We start from the raw sequence: 24,651 nt of genomic DNA, 5'->3' as shown, positions 1-24,651 counted from the left end.
TTCTGAAACTCAAACTAAACGGTGCCACTGGTGGATTAATGACTTCCTCTTGAAGTATGTTGCAAGTAGGGCGGAGTTAGAAAACACTTTAAATTTATACTTTGTAGAGAATAATGCCCCAGAGATTTCTGCAGGAACTCTCTGGGAGGCACACAAGACAGTGATACGCGGACAATGTATAACGTAGACAGCACAGTGACTACGGGACTTAGAATCTAGACTTACGGCCTCGTCCTAAATCCGTTTCTTGAGAGAAATTAGATACCTAAGGGCAGTTCTCAAAAGTATAGATATAGGCAAGGTTGAAAAAGCCCTTCAGTGACTCCATTAGCTATACTATGATAAAGGCAACAAAGCCCACACCTTATTAGCGTGTAAACTCTGGGAACATACCCATACCTCAGCTTCCCAGGCTCTCCGGGACCCTGCTGGGACCCTTCACTTTTACCCTGATCGCATTGCCCAATTATTTCGAGATTACTTCTCTGATCTCTACAACAACCCCTCCATACCGCACTTACCGATCCAAGCAAGTTTTACTGACCACGTGCGAGCTTACCTCACAACCAGTGGGGTGGTCACTTTACCAGCAGAAGCCCTACAGTCTCTCAACTCTCCGATCACTGACGAGGAGATTTCAGAGACTTTGAAGCTTCTCCCAAATAACAAGGCCCCGGGCCCTGATGGCCTACCGTATGAATATTACAAAACGTTTCTGATCAGCCTACTTCCATATATGACTCGTTTATTTAATGGATTTATGGGCAAGGACAAAATCCCAAGGGACACGCAGACTTCACACCTCACGCTAATACCCAAACCTGATAAAGACCACACACTGTGTGTAAAATATAGACTCATAGCTTTACTGAATTCAGACGTGAAAATTTTTACGAAACTACTATCCCTCTGAGTAAATGAGGTCCTTCCCTCCTTGATCCATGAGGATCAGGTGGGCTTTGTCCCGGACGTCATGCAGGAGACAACAGCAGAAGAGTCATCAATTTAGTAGACATCATTAATAGTCAAAAAGATGAAGCGCTGTTGCTCAGCTTAGATGCTGAGAAAGCCTTCGATAGACTTAGCTGGCCTTTATATGTTCTCCACCCTTGAATATCTGGGCTTTCAGGGGCTGTTCCTCAGGGCGATTAGGCACCTATACGCAACTCCATCCGCCTCTATCAAAACACCTTTTGCAGCATCTACCGCCTTTCCCATTTCAAATGGAACTAGGTAAGGTTGCCCACTCTCCCCATTGCTTTTCATCCTGTGTATTGAACCCCTGACGGCCCAGATCCGACAGGACCCCATCATCAGCAGTATAATGGTTAGGGGTCGTGAATTTAAGGTCTCATTGTTTTTGGATGACGTACTCCTAACCCTAACATGACCGCATGTGACCCTACCTAATCTACATAAACTCCTGGAGGAATATGGGTCCCTATCGGGATACAAGGTTAATCCCTCTAAATTAGAAGCCCTCCCAATCAATTAACCTCCATCGGAAGTGTATCGTCTTTTGGATAATTTTACATATACGTGGAAATCCCATGCCATTAAATATTTGAGGGTGTATCTTACTCTCCAATACGAATCGCTATATGATGCAAACATCAGACCCCTATTCGTGTCTATACGGTCCCTTTTGACTTAATGGAGACATTACCCAATATCTTGGTTTGGACGCATTGCCTCGGTTAAAATTACTATATTATCTAAACTCTTGTATTGCTTTCTGACTCTCCCAGTGCTTATCCAATCTTCTCAGCTCAGAAAACTTCAGAATGACCTCCGGTTATATCTCACACCCTAACAGATCCCATTGCTGGTGACCCCTCTTGACTTTTGGGCTATTTTTGTAAGTAGCTTTTCCATTCAAAGTAGACAATTTGGACATTTCTGATACGATTTTCTCTATTGGCCGGAGGTTCCACATGTATCAATATTTATGATATTCTTTTGTTTTCCTCAGTTAAATTATGCATCCCACCCCTGATGACTGGCAAGAAGCCAAGAAACGCGTCGGGTTCGCAAACTAAGGATGCCCTATCAAGCCTAAATCATATCCCTGACATTTATCAATTTTTTATTGAGTTTTCTCATTTCATGCGATTTTGTGATTTTGATTGGCGATTTTAATTCATGTACTTCTGTTATGAATTGCATATATGTATGTCCATTGATTTGTTTACACTACTGAGTTTCCTCGATTGTTACTGCTAAATATGCGTTTATATCAATTCATGCGATTATGTCTGTATTTATACTACTTTATTGGTACTGTATGCATCAAAATCATGGACTTGACTATTAATTAAATCCAATCATTTTACCTACTCACATGTATTCATTATTATACTTTCAATTGACATGCTTCATTTAAAGTCCCACTTGCCCCTCTCTTTTTTTCTTGTATATCGGGATACAAGGTTAATCCCTCTAAATTAGAAGCCCTCCCAATCAATTAACCTCCATCGGAAGTGTATCGTCTTTTGGATAATTTTACATATACGTGGAAATCCCATGCCATTAAATATTTGAGGGTGTATCTTACTCTCCAATACGAATCGCTATATGATGCAAACATCAGACCCCTATTCGTGTCTATACGGTCCCTTTTGACTTAATGGAGACATTACCCAATATCTTGGTTTGGACGCATTGCCTCGGTTAAAATTACTATATTATCTAAACTCTTGTATTGCTTTCTGACTCTCCCAGTGCTTATCCAATCTTCTCAGCTCAGAAAACTTCAGAATGACCTCCTAAATTTCACGTGGAATTATAAACGCCACCCAAATAGCCCGTTCAATAATGTTTGCTTCCCGAAAAGATGGGGGTTTGGCCTTTCCACAGCTCCATACTACTATGCTGCCCAATTGAGAGCTATAGAGATAGCCTTCCGGCCTATAACCGATGGACCCAAATAGACAAATTATGGCTAGCTCCCATCGACCTGAACAACCCATAATGGAACACCAATGGCGATGTTTCCCCCACCTCCCTACTACACACTATGAACTTGCTACACACTATCTACAGCAACACTCCCCTAGATTCTGAGGCCTCCTTAGTTGCAGCTTTCTTCTACAACCCTAAATTACCCGACAGCTTAACCTTCCAGATGATCTCTCCATGGTTGCAGAGGAACCTCTTTCATTATAGACACTTGGTGAATCCAGTGTCTAGGGTCTTATTACCCTTCGATGAACTCAGAACTAAGCATGAGCTTCCCCGTAGTGCTTCTTTGGCTACCTCCAAATTCGGTACTATGCACTTACCATCACCCCAACCGTCCAATTCTCTAAGCCATCCCTGTCACGAATTCACACCCCAACGGCGACTAACTAACCGCGACGTGCGTTCCGTGACCGGGGATATATGAGGAACTAAGGGAATAAGGGGGAACTTCTACTGCGCATGTAAGACTGGCTGCGGTACTTTCACAGCCTACACTACCTTTGGCCACCACTAGAGGGAGACTCCACTCCAATCCAGCTAGCTGACCACACACAGGCAGATCAAATCTTACATACAATCTGGTGCACTCTAAGGGTTGGGGAGCAGTCTAGCAATTACTATACACTTCTAGGGTTCCTCCAGCTATCCTGCAAGCTTGAACCCCGGTGTTAATCACTCTTCCCACTGTCCCCACACCCACACACCAGACACACAATAAACGATAGCCTGCCACCACCCAACAGTTTGTCCGCAGACTGGTCTGCTGAGCCACCACACACACAGATCTCCGTCTGGAAGATCTGTTAGCTTACAATCTGCATGCAATCTGCCAACACACAGTGCAATTGCATACCGATTGGCACGTAACTTAAACCGAGTACTTAGGCACTAAAATACAACAACCTCTCCAGAGATATGAGTCCTAGCTTAGTACACAGAAGTCACTTATTAATTTTATCATTTAATATCCCGAAAGTGGGCAGTGCATATAAGATATACAAAGAAAAAAGATTTACCAAAAAAGATACAAAAAATGCAGAAAGACACACCAATTGGCAATTTGCTATGAAAATAAAAAGGGATAAAAACAGAAATAAACTTTACCAAGAAAATCTTTCCGTTAGTAGAAGCATACTGGAACATGTGGGAACTCCCCAGTTTCGAACTGGCTTCATGGAAGAACAATGTCCATATCTCAGGCTACCCAATTTATTGAAATATGGATGCGGGCTGGACTTTAGCCCTTGGCCAATCAACCCTGGGGGGGTGTTCCTGTCTCAGCCCACAAATGTTTTGTGTTCTGAAATGACCAGAGTCAAATTGGCCCAGAACGGCGCTGATTGCTGGGTCATGGATAGGATTTCCGATACCAGCGCATCATGCCGATCGCAACAGTACCAATCACTGCCTGCCTGCCGCAATCAGGCGCCATATAGCGGTTTTGTGTGGTTCTCCAGGATTCCACACCTGCTAAACATACAGAGTCACATGTACACGTAACCCATCAGGTGTACGATCACAAGGAATTATTTTCATCTCTCTGCCGTTAATATTTTAGCTTTTATGAGAGATAAAAATGGTTCCTTAGATCTCTTGATATTAATCAAAGCTTACAGACTGTCCGGAGCCTTGTGAATGCCCCCTGCAGATCCGTGTGGCCAAGATGACTAGCAGATTTCTTTGAGCCTCAGGAAGCTGGCAATCTATGTTTACTCTAATGGGAACTTTTATTGGCATCTAGGTGTCACATTGATCCTAGAAAAAATCTCTGTCCTTTTCAAATGCTAATGAAAGAACATATGTGCATGACTGACATAGAATACTATATTTCTAATAACCCAGAATTAAACTACATCTACAGTTACACTACTTCTACAGATCACATCACATCTAGTTAAGGCAAAACTATCCTACGCTTATATTTTCGTCACATCTCCCCCTTCCAGATGACGCACAGCTGAGCCTAAACGGGTCAGCTAACGCGTCTGCATGGAAGATTCCCTAAGATGGGGGGTGAAGGTTCCCCCAACTGAAGCTTGGCACCACCGACATTTCAGCCTGTCCCTTTGCAGATAGGAGAGGGCGACCACACCCCTCTCTGACTGATCCTAAGGGGTCTGGATCAGTATTGGCCAGTAGATTGCCCTGCGGATCCACTTCATCCACTGGCCACTGACTACCTACTGAAAGGGTACAGGCAAATTTGTCATTGTGTGTTGTCAGCATTCTCAGCCATTGGCCCTGGCCATCTGGTGGTACTCTATGAGCTACCACACCCAGATGTTTGAGCCTGGCATAAGGCCGTCCCTGGGTGATCTGGGCCTGGTTCCATGACCTGGGTACCAGGGCCTCCACTCTTTGGCCTGTCTCCCACACTTTTTCTCGTTCTGCCTCAACAGAAGGCCTGCCAGCACAACCCCTGAATTCCTCTACGCTGACACCAAACATATCAGCCTGTAGGAACTCAGTGCCATCAGCTGCAGCCTCTGAGAGAGCAGATTCAGATGGGGTCAGTTTTCCCCCATAATCCTGTGATTCTTCCCCTGTTATGCATAGCAACGAATCCTCAATCATGATACTCATAGCTATGGGTACAGAGGATAAAGCCACAAAACACTTTATTCTGCCAGGGGTCATGCTCTGACCCGTGTCATACTCTCCTACTCTGTCCTCCTCAGCAGAAGGCCTGCCAGCACAACACCTCAGTTCCTCTGGGCTAACATCAGACTTATCAGCCAGAAAGTACTCGGTGTTGTCAGCTGCAGCTGCTGAGATGGTAGGCCCTGATGGGGCCAAATTTGCACTGTCACCCTGTAATATTCCCTCAGTGACACACAGCAATGAATCCGCAATAGCAGTACTTGTAACTGTGGTGACAGAGGAGAAGATCACAGAAGACTGAATTCCACCGGAGGTTGTCCTTTGACCCACATCCCATACTCCTACTCCATCCTCAGCAGAGCATCTGTTGGCACAACACCTGAGTTCTTCTGGGCTGGCAACAAATGTATCATCCCCTAAGAACTCAGTGCTGTCAGCTGCAACTGCCAAGGGAGTAGAGTCAGATTGGATCAGATTTGCCCCCTCACCCTGTGGTCCTTCCTCTGTGATGCACAGGCAGAATCCACAATGGAAGTACTGGTAGCTGTGATGGCAGAGGAGCAGACTACAGAAGACTTTGCCTCACATAAGGTTACAAGCACACCTTGCTTGTCCGTACCAGGATCTACTGAAACACAATTTGCCTTTTCAGCAGGTACTTCAAAACATTCCTTTTCTTTACAAGTGGTTACAGAGTCACAGTCCTGTTCCTCGTACACCCTCATCCCGCCATCCCCAACTGGCAGTCCATCAGCCAGACCTCTGTACTCCTCCAGGCTGATGTCAATTTTAACAGCCTCAGGGGACTCAGAGTGATCTGCCACAGACGCCAGGGAGACAACAGTGTGAGGGGACCTCAGGCCTGCTTGACCAAGTTCACAAGGGTCCGACCCAGTTGGATTGGGCCCTTTCACAGACAGTCCCTCTGTAGCAGTGGGCAATAACCAGTTCGGTGCAGCCCGGTGGGCCCCCGGAATCACCACTGCAGCAGAGGGAATGTCTGCACAGCACAGATCATGACTTTTTACATCACACAAAACATTATCAATTTCAGAGTTCATTCTGACTTTAGTTTCCTCTCTGGGCCTTGGCTCCAGAAACCCATTAGGGCCTGGACCTGGCACACAGTCACTAGTCCCCTGACCCTCCCCAGAGTTCCCAACGCGCACTGAGTCACCCAACAGTACTTTACGTGAATCCGGGGCTTCAGGTGGAGATGCAGGTTTCAGGGGGGATGAATTTGGCTCATAGCGGGCTACCAACTGCACCCGGTCAGTACCCGATAGTACATTACTGGCATCTGCTATGCCTACTTCTCTCACTTTGCTTTTTGATCCTCTGAGCAAAGCAACACAAGCTGTTGGTAACACAGGGATGACTCCTCCAACCCCTGTGATAACTGTGGCTTTCTTTGGGACCACATCCTCATGGCTCCTCGATCCTGAAAGAGCTAGGACATCCGTGGATCCCGTATCTTGGAGTCCGATTGAAACATTATTACCTGCGGTAACCAGCTGCAGGGTATCCGCATGGCCTCTTACATTTGTGGGATCTGCTCTGCCCACTTCTTTCACCTGGCTTTCAGATTCCTGGTTCAACGAAACACAAGCCATAGGCATGGCAGGGATGGCTCCTCCACCTCTTTTGACAACCATGTCTTCCCCTGGGATCACATCCTCACAGCTCCTCAATCCTGGAAGAGCTAGGACATCCCCTGATCCCATAACTTGGAGTCCAACTGTAACACTGTTACCTGCGATAACCAGCTGCAGGCTATCCGCATGGCCTCCTACATACGTGGGATCTGCTCTGCCCACTTCTTTCATTTGGCTTTCAGAGTCCAGGTTCAACGAAACACAAGCCATAGGCACGGCAGGGATGGCTCCTCCACCTCCTGTGACAACCATGGCTTCTCCTGGGATCACATCCTCACAGCTCCTCAATCCTGGAAGAGCTAGGACATCCATGGATCCCATAGCTTGGAGTCCAACTGTAACACTGTTACCTGCGGTAACCAGCTGCAGGCTATCCGCATGGCCTCCTACATACGTGGGATCTGCTCTGCCCACTTCTTTCATTTGGCTTTCAGAGTCCAGGTTCAACGAAACACAAGCCATAGGCACGGCAGGGATGGCTCCTCCACCTCCAGTGATGACCATGGCTTTCCCTGGGATCACATCCTCACAGCTCCTCGATCCTGGAAGAGCTAGGACATCCTCTGATCCCATACCTCGGAGTCCGACTGTAACGCAGTTACTTGCGGTAACTGGCTGCAGGTTATCCGCTCGGTCTCCTACATTTTCCCCAACAAGCAACACAGTAGGGGGTGCACTTTTCACACTTGCTGGTGGGCTAGGCCTCCTCCTCTTTGGACAAAGGCTCGAGTAATGTCCACCTTGGTTACAGACAAAACACTTCAAGGTTTCCACAGATGTAGGTCTGGCTCTTGTAGTTCTTGATGCAGATGGAGGTGATGTTGCATTTCCATGCTGGATTTGGGTACTGTTCAGTTTGTGCTCTCTCTCTCTTTGCTTCATCTGCTGTAGTGATTTCTTCCGCTGAGAGGGTTTGAGAACAGAATCATGCTGTCTCACACAGTCATCTGGAATGGCACAGTCTCTGGGTTTAGATGCCATGGTGAACTGTTCATGGTCATCCTCTATCAACGCACATAAAAGCTGGGTCCTCGTCTTGCCGACTGTACGGATGCCTCTTAGCTCACAGAGGTCAATCGCGGTCTCTTCGGATTGCCTCTTGTACCAGCATATCATCTCGTGGGTTACCATCTCCAAGTTTTTTGCCCAAATAAAAGATAGAAAAGAAAAAACAAGAGGGGGTGGGGAGCAAATAGCCAAGTATGTCTTCTACAAAACAAAAATTATGCACTGAGTGAGCTTCTGTAGGTCAGTTGCTTCTAACAAGCTTCCAACCATTAGTACATAGGTTAAATGAATAAACCATGTACTAATGTACTAAGCAAATCCCGCTCGCTGCCGCCAATCTGTCACGAATTCACACCCCAACGGCGACTAACTAACCGCGACGTGCGTTCCGTGACCGGGGATATATGAGGAACTAAGGGAATAAGGGGGAACTTCTACTGCGCATGTAAGACTGGCTGCGGTACTTTCACAGCCTACACTACCTTTGGCCACCACTAGAGGGAGACTCCACTCCAATCCAGCTAGCTGACCACACACAGGCAGATCAAATCTTACATACAATCTGGTGCACTCTAAGGGTTGGGGAGCAGTCTAGCAATTACTATACACTTCTAGGGTTCCTCCAGCTATCCTGCAAGCTTGAACCCCGGTGTTAATCACTCTTCCCACTGTCCCCACACCCACACACCAGACACACAATAAACGATAGCCTGCCACCACCCAACAGTTTGTCCGCAGACTGGTCTGCTGAGCCACCACACACACAGATCTCCGTCTGGAAGATCTGTTAGCTTACAATCTGCATGCAATCTGCCAACACACAGTGCAATTGCATACCGATTGGCACGTAACTTAAACCGAGTACTTAGGCACTAAAATACAACAACCTCTCCAGAGATATGAGTCCTAGCTTAGTACACAGAAGTCACTTAATAATTTTATCATTTAATATCCCGAAAGTGGGCAGTGCATATAAGATATACAAAGAAAAAAGATTTACCAAAAAAGATACAAAAAATGCAGAAAGACACACCAATTGGCAATTTGCTATGAAAATAAAAAGGGATAAAAACAGAAATAAACTTTACCAAGAAAATCTTTCCGTTAGTAGAAGCATACTGGAACATGTGGGAACTCCCCAGTTTCGAACTGGCTTCGTGGAAGAACAATGTCCATATCTCAGGCTACCCAATTTATTGAAATATGGATGCGGGCTGGACTTTAGCCCTTGGCCAATCAACCCTGGGGGGGTGTTCCTGTCTCAGCCCACAAATGTTTTGTGTTCTGAAATGACCAGAGTCAAATTGGCCCAGAACGGCGCTGATTGCTGGGTCATGGATAGGATTTCCGATACCAGCGCATCATGCCGATCGCAACAGTACCAATCACTGCCTGCCTGCCGCAATCAGGCGCCATATAGCGGTTTTGTGTGGTTCTCCAGGATTCCACACCTGCTAAACATACAGAGTCACATGTACACGTAACCCATCAGGTGTACGATCACAAGGAATTATTTTCATCTCTCTGCCGTTAATATTTTAGCTTTTATGAGAGATAAAAATGGTTCCTTAGATCTCTTGATATTAATCAAAGCTTACAGACTGTCCGGAGCCTTGTGAATGCCCCCTGCAGATCCGTGTGGCCAAGATGACTAGCAGATTTCTTTGAGCCTCAGGAAGCTGGCAATCTATGTTTACTCTAATGGGAACTTTTATTGGCATCTAGGTGTCACATTGATCCTAGAAAAAATCTCTGTCCTTTTCAAATGCTAATGAAAGAACATATGTGCATGACTGACATAGAATACTATATTTCTAATAACCCAGAATTAAACTACATCTACAGTTACACTACTTCTACAGATCACATCACATCTAGTTAAGGCAAAACTATCCTCATTTCGTCACAATCCCCATTCGAATGCTTAATCCTATCAGGCCCCACACAGAAAGGACTGACTTCAGATATATTTAAACTCTTATGACATGGTCTCTCAGGGGAAACATAGATACATGTGCAGATGGGAGAAACATCTCGGAGAGGAATTATCCCTTGAACAATGGTCCACTATATGGTCTTGGGCGGCCAAGAGCTCTATGCGCATGTACTATAAAGAGAACACATACAAGGTGCTCTTCTACTGGTACCTGACACCATCTCGCCTACACGCTAAATACTCATCGCCCTCAGATCGCTGCTGAAGATGTCTCCAAGACCGGGGCACGTTATTCCACATCTACTGGAATTGCCCATCCCTCCAGCCTTACTGGCGTTCGGTCCAGGGACTGCTTCACCGGCTGCTTGAGGTGGATATCCCTCTCTCTCCTAAGTTTTTTTTTTATTGGGCCTTCCCCCTCCTAAATTACCCAGATTAGCCAAAAAGTTGGCCACACATATATTAACGGTGGCTAGATGTCTAGTGGCCCTTCAATGGAAACAAAGAAACCCCCTGACACTATCTGATCTTTATGCCAGAATCGTGGAGTCCATGGAGTCCAGTTATGGAGTCCATGTTTTCTAGACTAATTGACCGGGTGGACCGACATATGGCAACTTGGGATCCTTGGTGTCAACGGATGGATCCCCCTTGATTCCATGAGACCCCCCCCGCCCTGTATACTGTAAGCACTCAGAGCCCAGGAGAGACAAGCCCAGCTGATTGTTGCTTTCTTACATCTTTTCCCCTCTTTTTCCCTCCCTTCTCCCCCCCTCTCCTCTCTTTTTTTTTCTTCTTCCTCTGGAAAAGCAGGCCATGCAATTATAAATTTTAGAATATGCTAATGGAATGTCTGACAGAGAAGCTCTCACTGTTATTTCTCCAGCATTGTGTCCTCCTGTTCTATAGAGCTGTAACCTAGCTAACTATGCCATCAGACTCTGTGTCAATCCTGATGTATGAAGGTCGTCTATGTCCTCTTCAGAGTTTGTTATTACCACTTCTCTTTCTTTTTTCATCCCTCAATTGTGTTTTACACCTTTGTATTGAAAATACTAAAATCTAATAAAAATTGTCAATTCTTAAAAAAAAAAAAAAAAAAAAAAAAAGATTCAGAAATACCTACTACCCATTTAGGTAGCTTTGCCAAAACATGTGGCAGATTCTGGTAGTTCCTGATTTTATAACATGTCGCTACGGCTGCACTAAATTTTAAAAAGAATTGCCTCCAATTCATAGATAATAAAACTGGAGGTAATTATCACCAACTATAACTTGGAATACAGAGACAGTTAAAGTGCCTGTCTCTATACGCTGCTCTTTAGCTTACTGCTAACCGCTAACTGCTCCCCTTCCTACCTTTCACTGGTTTCTAAGGACACTGTCAGCTTCACAGCTGACAGGCTCCTAGCAACCAGTGATGCTGACAGTGGGAGAAGCCTGTTGGGGAAGATGAGGGACTAATTCCCAATCAGGTCTTCTCTTTCCTTGTGTTTGACAGCAGGCAGTGAGGCCAGGGATTCTATAGTAAGAAGCAGGTTGTCTACTGGTTCTGGAATCCACCTACTGCTTGCTGTTAATCACAAGGGCAGTGGACCTGATTGGGAACTAGTGTCACCCACCCAGCTGTGATGTCTGCTCTGAGGATGGAGTATTTATATGGGCATGGTCCGTGCCCCAAATTTACGTTTTTTTTTTAACAGGTACATGAATGCGTAACCTGAAATGTGGAGGCAGGATGGAATTCTAAAGAGCATTGTAGAAACTCTATAAATTCACCTGATGTCATTTCACTTTAATGTTTACATATGCAGCTTCTAGTGCCTTTTTGATTTTTGCCAGCCCGCTAATTGTGTAGGCATAGCTTAGGGCTTAGAAAAACCAGAAGCCCAGGTTCCAGCCCACTCCTAAAGCAGAACTTTACCCATAACTACTTGTTAAAAAAAATAATGTTATTTGGCAAGGAACATACATTCCACATTAATAATTATGCTACCAAAATTTGTGTGTGCTGTAAATTGCCTCAAGCATTGTTCCTATTTCTTCTTGCCGGAGGCTACCATTTTACTGAAGCTCAGAGCCCCTGAGCAGTAAATCTTTAGGCTGTCAGGAGATCAGACTCTACATTTTCGGCACAGTGCCTTAACATGTAGAGCAACTGAGCATGTACAGAGCTGGGTGAGATAGTGGGGTTGATTTACTAAAGGCAAATAGACTATGTACTTTTGCAAGTGCAGTTGCAGTCTGAATGTGCAGTCCCTCCAGAGCCTAGTAAAAGAGGTAAAGCTTCACTTTACAAAGAATACACGGTCACATGCAAGGAAACTTTAAAAAAACTGCATTTTTGCCTGCACATGATTGGATGATGGATGTCAGCAGAGCTCTCCCTTATTTTCTAAGCTCTGGAGCAACTGCAGTTGAGTGCACAGTTTATTTGCCTTTAGTGAATCAACCCAAGTGTATTACTAGATTTTAAAAAGTATAGGCAATTATAGTTAATGTTTTACATAGCTATACCTGCAAAAGGGGCCAGCTTGAAGTGATCTAGCAGGACTTAATTTCCATTTTTAAAATGGTTCTAAAGCTTGAACATATTTACCTTAATGCATTTCGTGCATTAAGGTAAAAAATGTTTAGGCAATCATTTTGCACAGAGTAGGTATATATAGACATGTAGAATTTCATTGCACAGAGCAGGTAAGGATAGACATGTTTGTTATTTTCTTGTCATATTTGTTTATCGTTTTGAATAAAATAAAGGTATGCTAGTCCGACGGACGAAAACCAACGCTAGGGCAGCTATTGGCTACTGGCTATCAACTTCCTTATTTTAGTCCGGTCGTACATCATCACGTACAAATCTGTCGGACTTTGGTGTGATCGTGTGTAGGCAAGTCCGTTTGTTCGAAAGTCCGTCAAAAGTCCGTCGAAAGTCCGTCGGAAAGACCGTCGGACCTTTGATGCCGAAAAGTCCACCCGTGTGTACAGGGCATTAGAAAATAGGAGTAAAGAAAAGGGAAAAAATACAGTGGGAGTAAATGGCAAATTTGATAGAGGTAGTGTGGCTTCAATTGAATGAAGGGTACATGTTTGTTATTAAAAAATAAAAAAATCCTTTACAATCACTTTAAGTAGTAATGAAGAAATGGCCAGAAAAACATAGAATGTGTCCCCTAGAAGTGGGGTTTAGCAATATAAAGCAACATGATGTCCTTTATCATGATGATGTTATTCTTCATGCATGTGATGAGTTTGGGGAGATAGACGGGTGTTTCAGCCCTCTATTAAAAACAGATCAGTGAGATTTAAATGCAGGTTCATGGAAGACACCCATTTTATTTTATTTTTTTTTGGAAGATTGCCCTCTTTGCAATGTATAGCTGTCACCACAGCAAATAAGCAGCTGTCATCCAGGGGATATTTAATCAGTTGCAGGCTATTGTAGTGCTGTATTTTCTATCATCTGACTACAAAAATCACGTACAGATTAAAAGGTATCTAAATTGACTGATGAAAATGGTATTTTGACTTGGATTTTCCTGATGTCAAGAAGGTATATTAGAGGCCAAGAAAAATAGATTTTTATTGCAAACATGTAGCCAATGCTGCACATTTTGTTTGTTAATAACATTGACATTCCATGAAAATGAAAGGGAGATGACAGACTCAGCATCTGTTACTTCTATTTATGTATTTATAAAACAAGTTTACAACCAGTAACAAAGAAAAAAAGCATGCATTGTAATATTTTATGAATTTCCAAGAGTTGTTGATAAAAACACAATTATCTGCAAGTAAAGTTACAAAGTTTTATACTTATTTTAAGAATTTTTGCACAGTTCATTGCAGATTCTGCTCTCTAGTTCTTTCAGACAGACCATTGTCATAACTTTCTTAGCACAGGGTTCATTTTGGAATGCATTTGTAGTATATAAGCCTGTCCTGAAGACCTCCACAAGCTCTGCTGCTTTTTTAGGAAGCAATAAGAATTTGGAGTGCTAAGTGGGCAAGCCTTCCCACTTTAATCATCTGACTAATCACAATATGCTAATAGGAGGAAAACTGCTGGGAAAAGCCAAGGTCACAAGCAGAAAATTGGAGTTTTGGATGTGTTTAGTACACAAAGGGGTTGATTTACTAAAACTTGAGAGAGTGCAAAATCTGATGCAGCTTTTCATAGATACCTATCAGCTTCCAGTTTTTTTTTTTTTTTTTTGTCAAAGCTTAATTGAACAGGTTAGAAACCAATTGGCTACCATGCACCGCTGTACCAGATTTTGCACTCTCTAGTTTTAAGCCTGGCATATACTAACAATTTTTTTTGGTTCAACCCAGTGGGCTGAAGGGAAAAAAAATCTGAAAAGCTCAGGAGGAGCCGCTGTACTAATAATCCGATGTTAGTACAGCGATCTTCCCTGCTGAGCTGTTGTGTTCTGACAGGATGAGCCCCCCCCCGACAGAACATTCCGTTCAGCGCTCTCAGCCATTGGCTGAGAGCACTGATCAGGTGCCGATCAGCAGACCTTTTTCGGTTATGCCCCTTTGACAGAAGCTGGCCAAATATCTGGCTTCTGTCGGACCAGGTGCCATACACACGGGCCAAATGTTGGCCAGTTTCTATTGATGGCACCACATATTCAGCCCATGTGTGTGGCCCTTTAGTAAATCAACCCCAAAGAGTACATAGAATGCCCCCTTACTGTTGCCATAGATGCTGACTGGAAATAAAAAGTTATATATATATGTAATTTGCAACATTAAACTATAAAATGTATTGTGTAGGATTTTAAAGCCCAATTGAACTCTCAGTTTAAATTAGATGTTTACATTCCAGGTACATCAAAACAAAAAGTGGGCTTTACTTAATTTGCCTTTATTCATTATTGTACTATATTTCTAAAGCGATGACCCCCAAATGGGCCACTGGAAAAAACCTGGGTTCCCCTTACCTGTTCAGAGGTTTCCTGCCCTATTTTCCAGTTCCACTAACACACCAAACAAACTCAGGCTCCAGTCTAGAGGTCTTTTTAATATTTATTGCAGGTCAAAAATGCAGGCAGGAGGGTTGGAGAGGTGCATGATAGCGAAGGCACATAAAAAACTCTCTGAGAATCATTTTCAGGAAAAACTTTCCTGAAAATCTTATCTCAGCAGTATTAGTAGTAGGCCATTTAGTAGCAGCCTCAAGAATAATGCTGAAGGAGATAAGACAGCCAGGCAAATCTGTGAAACTTTGAGAGCAGTCACAACCCCTTAGTAGCACCTCCTATTGTCCTAACCCTTAATGAATGCTTCAGTACCTGGAGCTATGGGTGAAGGGTCCTATTCACAATGTTCAGACGTCAACTATCCATCTCCCCTGAAAAAATCTTCCATTTCCCTCTCCAGTCCAACTTCCACAGGTAAGCTTCCTCAGCACATGGCACCGGTTTAGGTCTAGTAGCAGTGGCTTCTCTGAAACACACATGCTTCCTCCCAGGGGGATCCCCAGGGGAGAGAGAGCCTATGATTAGATCCTCCCAAATATTTATCTTTTCCCCAGCCATACCCTCTGGGTCAGTCTCCTAGGAATTGGCTAGGGTCCAATAAACATTCATAACCACAGTGAACCTCCCACACTATTTGCTGGAATATTCTTCCAGCAGCAGAAATGAGCAGCCAACCACCAGGTTTAGGGAAAAACCTGAGCAGACCTATAAAATAAATTGCAGCTCAGCTGGCTACAGCAAAGCCATATCACTAAATGTAGCCAGCCCAAGGCAGGGGTGCTACATTTCTATCCCAACAGCAAGCAAGCCAGTATTCTATTTATAGAAAATGTGTCTATCTTTGTGAAATATGTTGGCAAATGATTGGCCCTTGTTACCATAGGAATTGGCATTGGGCAGTTGCAACAGAGACTTTTATCCACATTTTGGGCATGTTATCTTTTCTATTCTTGTGTACTAGGTGTCTCTAAACTATTATGCACTCTTCTCTTTCCAGGTCAGAAGGGATTATTAGCTCAGTGACACAGAAGCAGAAAATGTCCACCATGAGATCAGGTCCTCCAGTCAGAAAAGCAGAGAACACATTCCCCACTAAAGATATGGATAATGTTCAGAGTGGTAGGTAGATGCCTTACACTTGTATTTATCCATTTTCAGTACAACAGAACTTACTACAAGATGGTTTATAGCATTTCTAATGTTTTTTTTAAATATAAAGTAAAAAAAAAGATAAATGTAAAACAGTGTTAATATTTTTGATTTTTAAGTATAGTTTATAATTACATAAGCGTATGGACAGCCACAATTTTTCATTACATAAGCAAGCTTTGCTTCCTGATAATTTTCTGATGTTACTGCTAAGGTCTGTCTGGTTGAAAATAATAGATTCTCTGCAGTCTCTAATGAGGTCAGGCATCCACAATGCATCTGGTAGCCACAGGCCATGTCATCTTTGCCTGGGCTGGAATTGTTTAAGTGTCATTAATTCTATCATAAATCAAAGAAAAACAAGGCTTAAGGGAGTATTTAAATATATTTATTTAATATATAATTATATATTTTTTTATAACTTCTTTTTATTGCTTTATAAGTACAAAACAGAAAAACAGTCAACAACATACAGCACTACAATGCATCAGCACCAGTAAGCAATGCAGCTCCTAATTAAATACATGGACATAACCATTCAAGGAAACAACACAATTGTCAGGTCACCTGAGGCCAGGTGACAGATGCACACCGTTGGGGCCAGGAGTGCACCACTAAGGTAGTAGACCCTATTACTGACTGCTGCGGATGGAATTCTGGTTGGTTCAGGAAAGCAGCTCCACTGGAGCACCAACACTGATCCCACTGGGAGCTAGAGCATAAGATTCCCCAAGGTGCAGAGTCTAAGAGCCAGCAGGTGTTCACCAGAGCCTCTAGTTGTGAGGATGGACTGCGCTGCAACTGGCTCCAGGTGGTGGCCCCCAGGGTCTCCCAGCTCATGCTCACGGTAGGCTACAGGAGGATAGAGAGGAAGCAGCAGCCCAGGACAAGGGTTAGTCCGGAGATAAGCCAAAGGTTGAGGCAATTAGCAGACAAGGATAGACAGAGAACACACCAAAGGTCAGGGTGACAGGCAGGCAGGGATAGTCCAAGAACAAGCCAAGTTTGGTAACAGAAACAGACATAGAGCACACTGATGCTGTTCAAAGCGGGAGGTCAAACCTTGCAGGGATTGCATCACTTGGGTCTGATTAGACTCCTGTGTCTTGAGTCTGCGGACTACGCCCTGCAGCTGGTCAACGGCAGGTAGCGGCACATCAGTCTGGTCTATGGCCCAAGCAAACTGTTGGGTCACCTGAGGCCAGGTGACAGATGCACATTGTTGGGGTCAGGAGTGCACCGCTAAGGTAGTGGACCCTGTGGCTGACTGCTGCGGATGGAACTCTGGGTGGTTCAGGAAAGCAGCTCCACTGGAGCACCAACACTGATCCCACTGGGAGCTAGAGCATAAGATTCCCCAGGACTCTGAGACTAAGAGCCAGCAGGTGTTCACCAGAGTCTCTAGTGGTGAGGATGGACTGCGCTGAAACTGTCTCCAGGTGGTGGCCTCCAAGGTCTCCCAGCTCACGCTCATGGTAGACTACAGGAGGATAGAGAGGAAGCAGCAGCCCAGGACAACAAGGGGTAGTCAGAAGATAAGCCAAAGGTCGAGACAACTAGCAGACAAGGATAGATAGAGAACACGCCAAAGGTCAGGGTAACAAGCAGGGAGGGATAGTCAAAGAACAAGCCAAGATCGGTAACCGAAACAGATGTAGAGCACAGGGCAAGCAGGAGATAGGAAACAAAACACACAATATTGCTCGGGCAAGGCAGGCTTAGACAGCACATTGTTAAATAGTGTATTCTGTAAAGGCTAGGGTGGAGCCACGCTGAAAGAAAATTACTTAACCATGCAAGTGTGAGAGTGCAGGCCCAAGGCTGACACACAGACCAGGTAAGCAGACAGACAGGGCATGAAGGTATTACTGGCGATTCATGACAACAATATGTTATAGACAATAGACGATCATCCTCAAGGACTGATTACGAATATAGAATATGACCACGTGGTTCCTTAGAAGCCAGTATATTCCCCCTTGGAGAGATCAAAATAGTATACAGATATTCAATCAAATACAGTGGATTTATCATTCTATTTAAAGTATATTTAAACCTAAATCTTTTTTAAAGTTTTGAATTAAGTAGGGAATGGTTGAAACCCGTCAGGTTTTTATCCTGCATGTTCCTTTCACTTTCTGTCTTGAAGAAACAACAGGAAATGACAGGAAATCTCTGTAAAGTGAGGAAAATGACCCCTTAGATGTCACCAGAATGTGCCGCCATTGTCAGATTTCCCCTCACCTCTTGTTCCAGTGACATTTAGAAAATATGACAGTGGTCACCAGGACAAATAGACTCTTACCATTGGGGGACACAGACATAAAAAGTAGAAAAAAAATGTGTTGGCTTTGAATAGTCTCTAGAGTCAATTGCGTATTGTGCTGTTTTCAGGTTGTTCTGAATAGTAGCAAACCATTGGGGGCTACTGCAATATATAATAAATAATATAATAAACTGAAATTCTGTCTTTGAAAAAAATCAGGTCTATTACATATTTCATATTAGTTCAGAGAGTTTTCACAAACTTTGAAGATTCACTAGCTTCTGCTCGAGAGATATTATAAGAACACTTCCTATGGTCTGCTAACATTTTTAAAGTTTAAGCTGAGGTTCTTCAGCGATAATGAGATCATCAGTGATCATCCATTATTTCTGTGTAAAGATAACACTTGAAGACGTATTAATGATGTCTTGTTACTGAATCTAGTATAAGTTAGTGCACTGTAAATAGGATTGATTTATACGGATTGCTTTTAATTCTTATTCTTTATAGTATTTATAGTAGAGTGCAGAGCTAGTTAATCAGTGTAAGAAACCTTTAGCATGTTTTACACACTGATGATTCATCTGCTAGTCTCAGAGAGGGGAAAGCGGCATCTTCAAAGTGACAGATGCATAGAAGAAATAAAAAAAAATCAAGATGCTGTTATGACAAGAATCACAAATACTGGTCGAAGTGCACTTCAAATGTTTGAATGTAGAAAATGAATTTGAAGGGGTTCTGTGTCCTTTGATAGCTGTGTGATATCCTACTGAGGTGCGCTTGCATACCTCCCAACATTTTGAGATAGGAATGAGGGACACCTTCTAACAAACGTATGTAGGCATAGGACACACACCCTGCCACACCCCCTTAAAAGGAGAATTAACCAAAGAAGGGGTTAATTAAATCCACAAGGACTTTTTTTTACCACTATTTTTCCTTTATATTGGCTTTTAAAATGTACAAATGCAGAAATTTAGAAATCAGATGAAAGGTTTAGCACTGGGAAACACTTTTTAAAAGATAAAAAGTGCATTTTATATGCAACTATATGGATCAGACCAAAATGAGGGCCAAATCAGGGGGAAAGAGGGACAGAGGGACATTATTCCAAATCGGATAGTCCCTCGAAATCAGGGACAGTTGGGAGCTATGCACTTGCAGTAGAGTGTTGTACTATGTTATCCGAACAATAGTACAACCTGGAAGTGAAAATATATATTTTTATTTTGGCCATCTCTAGTCCGCATATCTAACCCATGTGGTGCTAAAATATAACTTTAATTTATTCAAATAATATCTTATATTTTCACCTCATATTTATTGGCATATACACCTCTAAGTCTAGGTTCACACCAATGCAGCTGGGTTTAATGCGTTTTTTCAGGCACGTTTTTCAGTGCATTTTGCGTTTTTAAACCAGCGTTTTTCATGTGTTTCTGCATGCAGTTTTTATGCATTTTGCGTTTTACATAGTTTTTTTTTCTCTTTAAACAGTAAAACACACTGTATAAAGCTGGTTGCCAAGGAGGGGGCCGGGAAGCCGGCCGCCACGTCCTTAGCAACCGATGAGTCATCAGCTGTCAGCGGGGTTCCCCGCTGAAAGCTGAATCTTCAAAAAAAATTCACGAAAAAAACAGCGTAGGGTTCCCCCCCCCAGGTCCATACCAAGTATAGTATGGATTCGGAGGGGACCCCCACGCCAAAATTAAAAATATAATGGTGTACGATCCCCCCCAAAATCCATACCAGACCCTTATCCCAGCTTGCCACCTGGCAGGTCAGGAAAGGGAGTGGACGAGCGAGCCCCCCCCCCTCCTGAACCATACCAGGCCGCATGCCCTCAACATAGGGGGTATGGGTGCTTGGGGCGGGGGGGCTCTGCCCCCCCACCCCAAAGCTCCTTGCCCCCATGTTGATGAGGACAAGAGCCTCTTCCCAACAACCCTTGCCCGGTGGTTGTCGGGGTCTGCGGGTGGGGGGGACTTATCTGACAGCTGATGACTCATCGGTTGCCAAGGACGCGGCGGCCAGCTTTCTGGCCCCCTGCTTAGCAACCAGCTATATACAGTGGTAAAAAAACAACCGCAAAATGCAAAACACATCAAAAATCGCATCAAAATGCACCACTTGCATTTCTGGTGCAGCTCCATTGAAATCTATTAGCAGAAAATCACGGGGAAAAAAAGTCCCCGACCCTTTCCAAAATGCGCCAGCCACAATACGCAAAGATGTGAACTAGTACCATAGGAAACCATGTTAAATGGACTGTAGTGCGTTTCTGCAAACTGCAAAACACACAAAAAATGCATAGGTGTTAATGTAGGGTAAAGGTGTCTTCTTCAGGAACTGGCAAATATATAGACACATACATTCATCTGCCACTTTATTATGTACACCTGTTCAATTGCTTGGTAACGCAAATTTCTAATCAGCCAATCACATGGCAGCAGCTCAGTGCATTTATAGATCTAGACATGGTGAAGATGACTTGCTGACATACAAGCCAAGCATCAGAATAGGGAAGAAAGGGGATTTAAGTGACCCTATTTTTTCAAGATTTAGGACTTTCTATATCTGGAGATTAGATTGATTTCTCTTTCTATTTAAATTCTTTTTATTCAATTTAAGAAGAAAAAAAAAACAATTACAAAACATAAAACATTGCTTAAAAAAAAAAGGCCCATATAGTATTCTTCCAATGGACTAACATCTCAAACATGACAACAAAAAAATACATAAACAAACATTTTGTAAAAGGTGCATCTCTTGGGATCCCTTCAAAATAGCAATATGCACCGAGTATCTTCCCCATGGAGGAGGTAAGCGATAGTGCGAGAGGTGAGAGACCCCACATCTAGTTGAAAAAAAAAACTCCAGATAGTCTTCCCGCTAAAAAACAGAATAAAAAAAAAAAAGAAAAATATCTAAAAAAAAGTCCTAATCGTTACTCTCCCAATCTCCCACTCCCCCGCCCACTTGTCCTGATTTCTCTTTCTAATAAGATCCTTTCATCTCATAAAGTCAAGTTTATTATTCCTTTTTTTTGTTGTCACCCTTGTTTCTTTTTCTCAATCTGCATTTGCTCTATCACTCCTCAAATTAACATATTTTATTTTCAATCTATATTCATCCGGGGACGATGCATTGTGAAGGACGTGTATGGTGCACTTTTGTCTGCTGCTTGCTTGTGTGTCTATCATTTATACCCTCCTATGTGTGTGTGTCAACACAGTGACAACACCACATCACCAACATTACATATAACACACACATGCTACGTGCACCACATTGCACCAACTCCCCTTCCACCTATGGTTCTACAACCTTCCTGTTTGCCACGGTGCATTCCTACCATCTTCATTAAGGGTGTTGAATGTCCATTGACCAACATCTTTTTGATGGGCATACTTGATTATAAAATCCAATAATTGATACACTAAACATCTAACTTGACACTTTTGTGATTATGGATAAATGGTAAGTATGTAAAACCCTCAGTCCATTGAGGGATTTTGAACTATATATTTTGCAGTGGAAAAAAGCTTTTATTCTTTCAGTAATATTTACTTCTCTTTGTCAGCCATGTCCTTAGTGATCTTTAGAAATTATATGAACTACCAAATGAAGAGCATTTCATGGTAACCAATCCATCAGAAAAGTTGTAATGGTTATAAGCATACTTGACCTTATCTAGCTTGTCATCTAAGTACTAAAACTGGAGACTGAATACAGAAGGCAGCCATCCATGCAGGGAACTTCTATATATATATTTTAAAAAGAGCTGAAACATGTCTTAGAACCGTCTGTTTTTCTATTTTCTAGTAGATGATCAGTTGTTTCGCTCAGTAGAAGGGCAAGCTGCATCTGATGAAGAGGAGGACAGGTGGATAGGGGAAACAGCAGCAGAAGTACGACAGATTTTGTCCAATGTCTCATGCTGTGCAAGTGGGTGAGTATGCTCAGTTTAGATAGAAAGTAAAATACAGTCACCATTGAAAAATAAAAAGATGCTTAATTACCCTTTTTGTTTTTTACAGCAGTTATATAATTTTCTTAATTTACGGGAAAAAAAATTATGTATTTTAAATTTGATTTTCTTGCGTGGTCCCTAAATCAAAACTATCTGAGGCCCCAACCTGGGACATACAGTAATGTGCAAACATTTTAGGAAGGTGTAAAGAGATGCTGTAAAGTAAGAGTGCTTTCAAAAATATATTTTAATTGTTTATTTTATTCAATTTAAAAAATGCAAAGTGAGCAAACAGAAGAGAAATCTAAATCAAACCAATATTTAGTGTGACTACCCTTTGGCTTCAAACCAGCATCAATTCTTAAGGCCTGTACACACATGCCAATTTCGGAAGGGAATTGTCGTTCGACGGTCTGCCGTCCGAAATTCTTACCGTTAGTATGCTCCTTTCGACATCCGATTTTCATTTTTCTTAAGACAAAAGCTGGATGAGCAGTATAGTAAACTTTTGACGAAACGTCCGATTTTCGGATGGTCAGTACAGAAATCGTCACACAAAAGTTGAAAGTATAAACACGCATGATCGGAATCAAGGAACGACCCGGAAGAGTTTGGTCTTGTAAACTACCGTTCGTAATCTAGAATTAACATTCATGATATGGCAATTGATGAAACGTTGAAATGCATTCTCATCTTCTTTAATGGGATAATAATGAAGCTGCTTTGCTGGTGATACTGATGTAGTTGTGCCAAACGTATTTTAAAAGGCATTTGTTTTGTAGTGATATAAATAATATTAATATTATGGATGTCATTTGATTTTTTTGGGGACACCCCAGATGATGTCCTGTTGAGACGAAACGTGTCGGTACGATCCCCACTGTTGCCTATATCGATTTTATACCAGCACTATTTTTTATCTACAATTATGTGAGTGTTATTCATTTTTTTTAAATTCAACTTTATTTACGGAATTACACTATGGTCCCCTTTGCTTTCTTCTTTGATATTCTCTTCACACCTGTGGACATCTGAGCTCCGGTCTGCTTGTTGCACTACATCCCCTGTGATTCCAACTTGGCTGCCTTTGGCGGACACCTGCCTGAGGACATCGGTCCAGAGTCCATTCCACTGTATATAAGCTTGTTTGACACGCAGAGCGTATGCCCTGACGTGTTCAAACTTTACGGTAAGCCTCCCCTTTATCCGGTGGTGGTTCTTCTCACAATTAGATTTGTTCACTGTTTGCAAGACTTATCTTCATCCTCATCCAGACGGGGAATCTATCCACACTTAAATACTGTTTATGGACACTTTTGTTATCTTTTTTTGAGTACCAGTCTGTCTGCTGCATCACAATTTATGTGATTCCATACTGTTTGCAAGCTGTATTCAGACTGGGAATATATTTATTTATATCTATCATCATTTATGGATATCTCTGAGTGACTTTCTACATCAGTTTATTCACTATTCATTTATTGTATTTATAGTTTTCATTTTTTAGTGCTGTTTAAAATTCACTTATGCACATTGCACTAGGCACGTTATCCTTTAGCGCTACACTTTGTTAACTTTCATTAGCCAGTGCGGCTCCTTCTGCTGGATTCCGAGCATGCGTGAGCTTTCGTGCGACAGACTTGTGTACACACGATCGGACTTTCCGACAACAAAGTGAAGTTGGCGGAAAATTTGAGAACCTGCTCTCAAACATTTGTGGCCGGAAATTCCGACCGCAAATGTTCGATGGAGCATACACGCGATCGGACTTTCCGACAACAAGCTCACATCGAACATTTCCCGTCGGAAAGTCCGACCGTGTGTACGCGGCATCAGTGTCAGGTATTTAATTAACCAGTTATACCAAGCAAGTATAAGTAATCAAGGAAGACTGGGGTTTGAAGATGTGCTGTACAAGTTCTTTTGAAGAAGCACAAAGAAACGGGCAACACAGGGGATTGTAGATGTAGTGGTTGGCCAAGGAATCCTAATGCACCAGATGAAAGACACATCATGCTTACTTCCCTTCAGAGTCAGGTTTTGGCTCATTAGTTCAGAGCACCTGCTGCCATTTTCTGCATCCCAGGTCCTATGTTTTCGTGCACAGTTGAGTC

General features: G+C 42.9%; 1 protein-coding gene across 2 annotated transcripts in view; it reads left to right on the top strand.

The window, feature by feature from the left end:
* EFCC1 (EF-hand and coiled-coil domain containing 1) overlaps nt 1–24,651 on the top strand; it is a 277,890-nt gene that overhangs the window by 211,622 nt on the left and 41,617 nt on the right. Inside the window, exons 3-4 of one of the 2 annotated variants that reach the window (XM_073592392.1) lie at nt 16,147–16,268; nt 22,393–22,516. In XM_073592392.1, coding sequence (XP_073448493.1) covers nt 16,147–16,268; nt 22,393–22,516 — 246 coding nt within the window. Of the gene's footprint in view, nt 1–16,146; nt 16,269–22,389; nt 22,517–24,651 lie in introns of both variants that reach the window. The other variant, XM_073592391.1, reaches the window with a different exon arrangement.

Source organism: Aquarana catesbeiana, linkage group LG07, assembly GCF_042186555.1.
Source record: "Aquarana catesbeiana isolate 2022-GZ linkage group LG07, ASM4218655v1, whole genome shotgun sequence".
NCBI lineage: Eukaryota > Metazoa > Chordata > Amphibia > Anura > Ranidae > Aquarana > Aquarana catesbeiana.
This window is presented reverse-complemented; position numbering and strand designations above follow the sequence as displayed.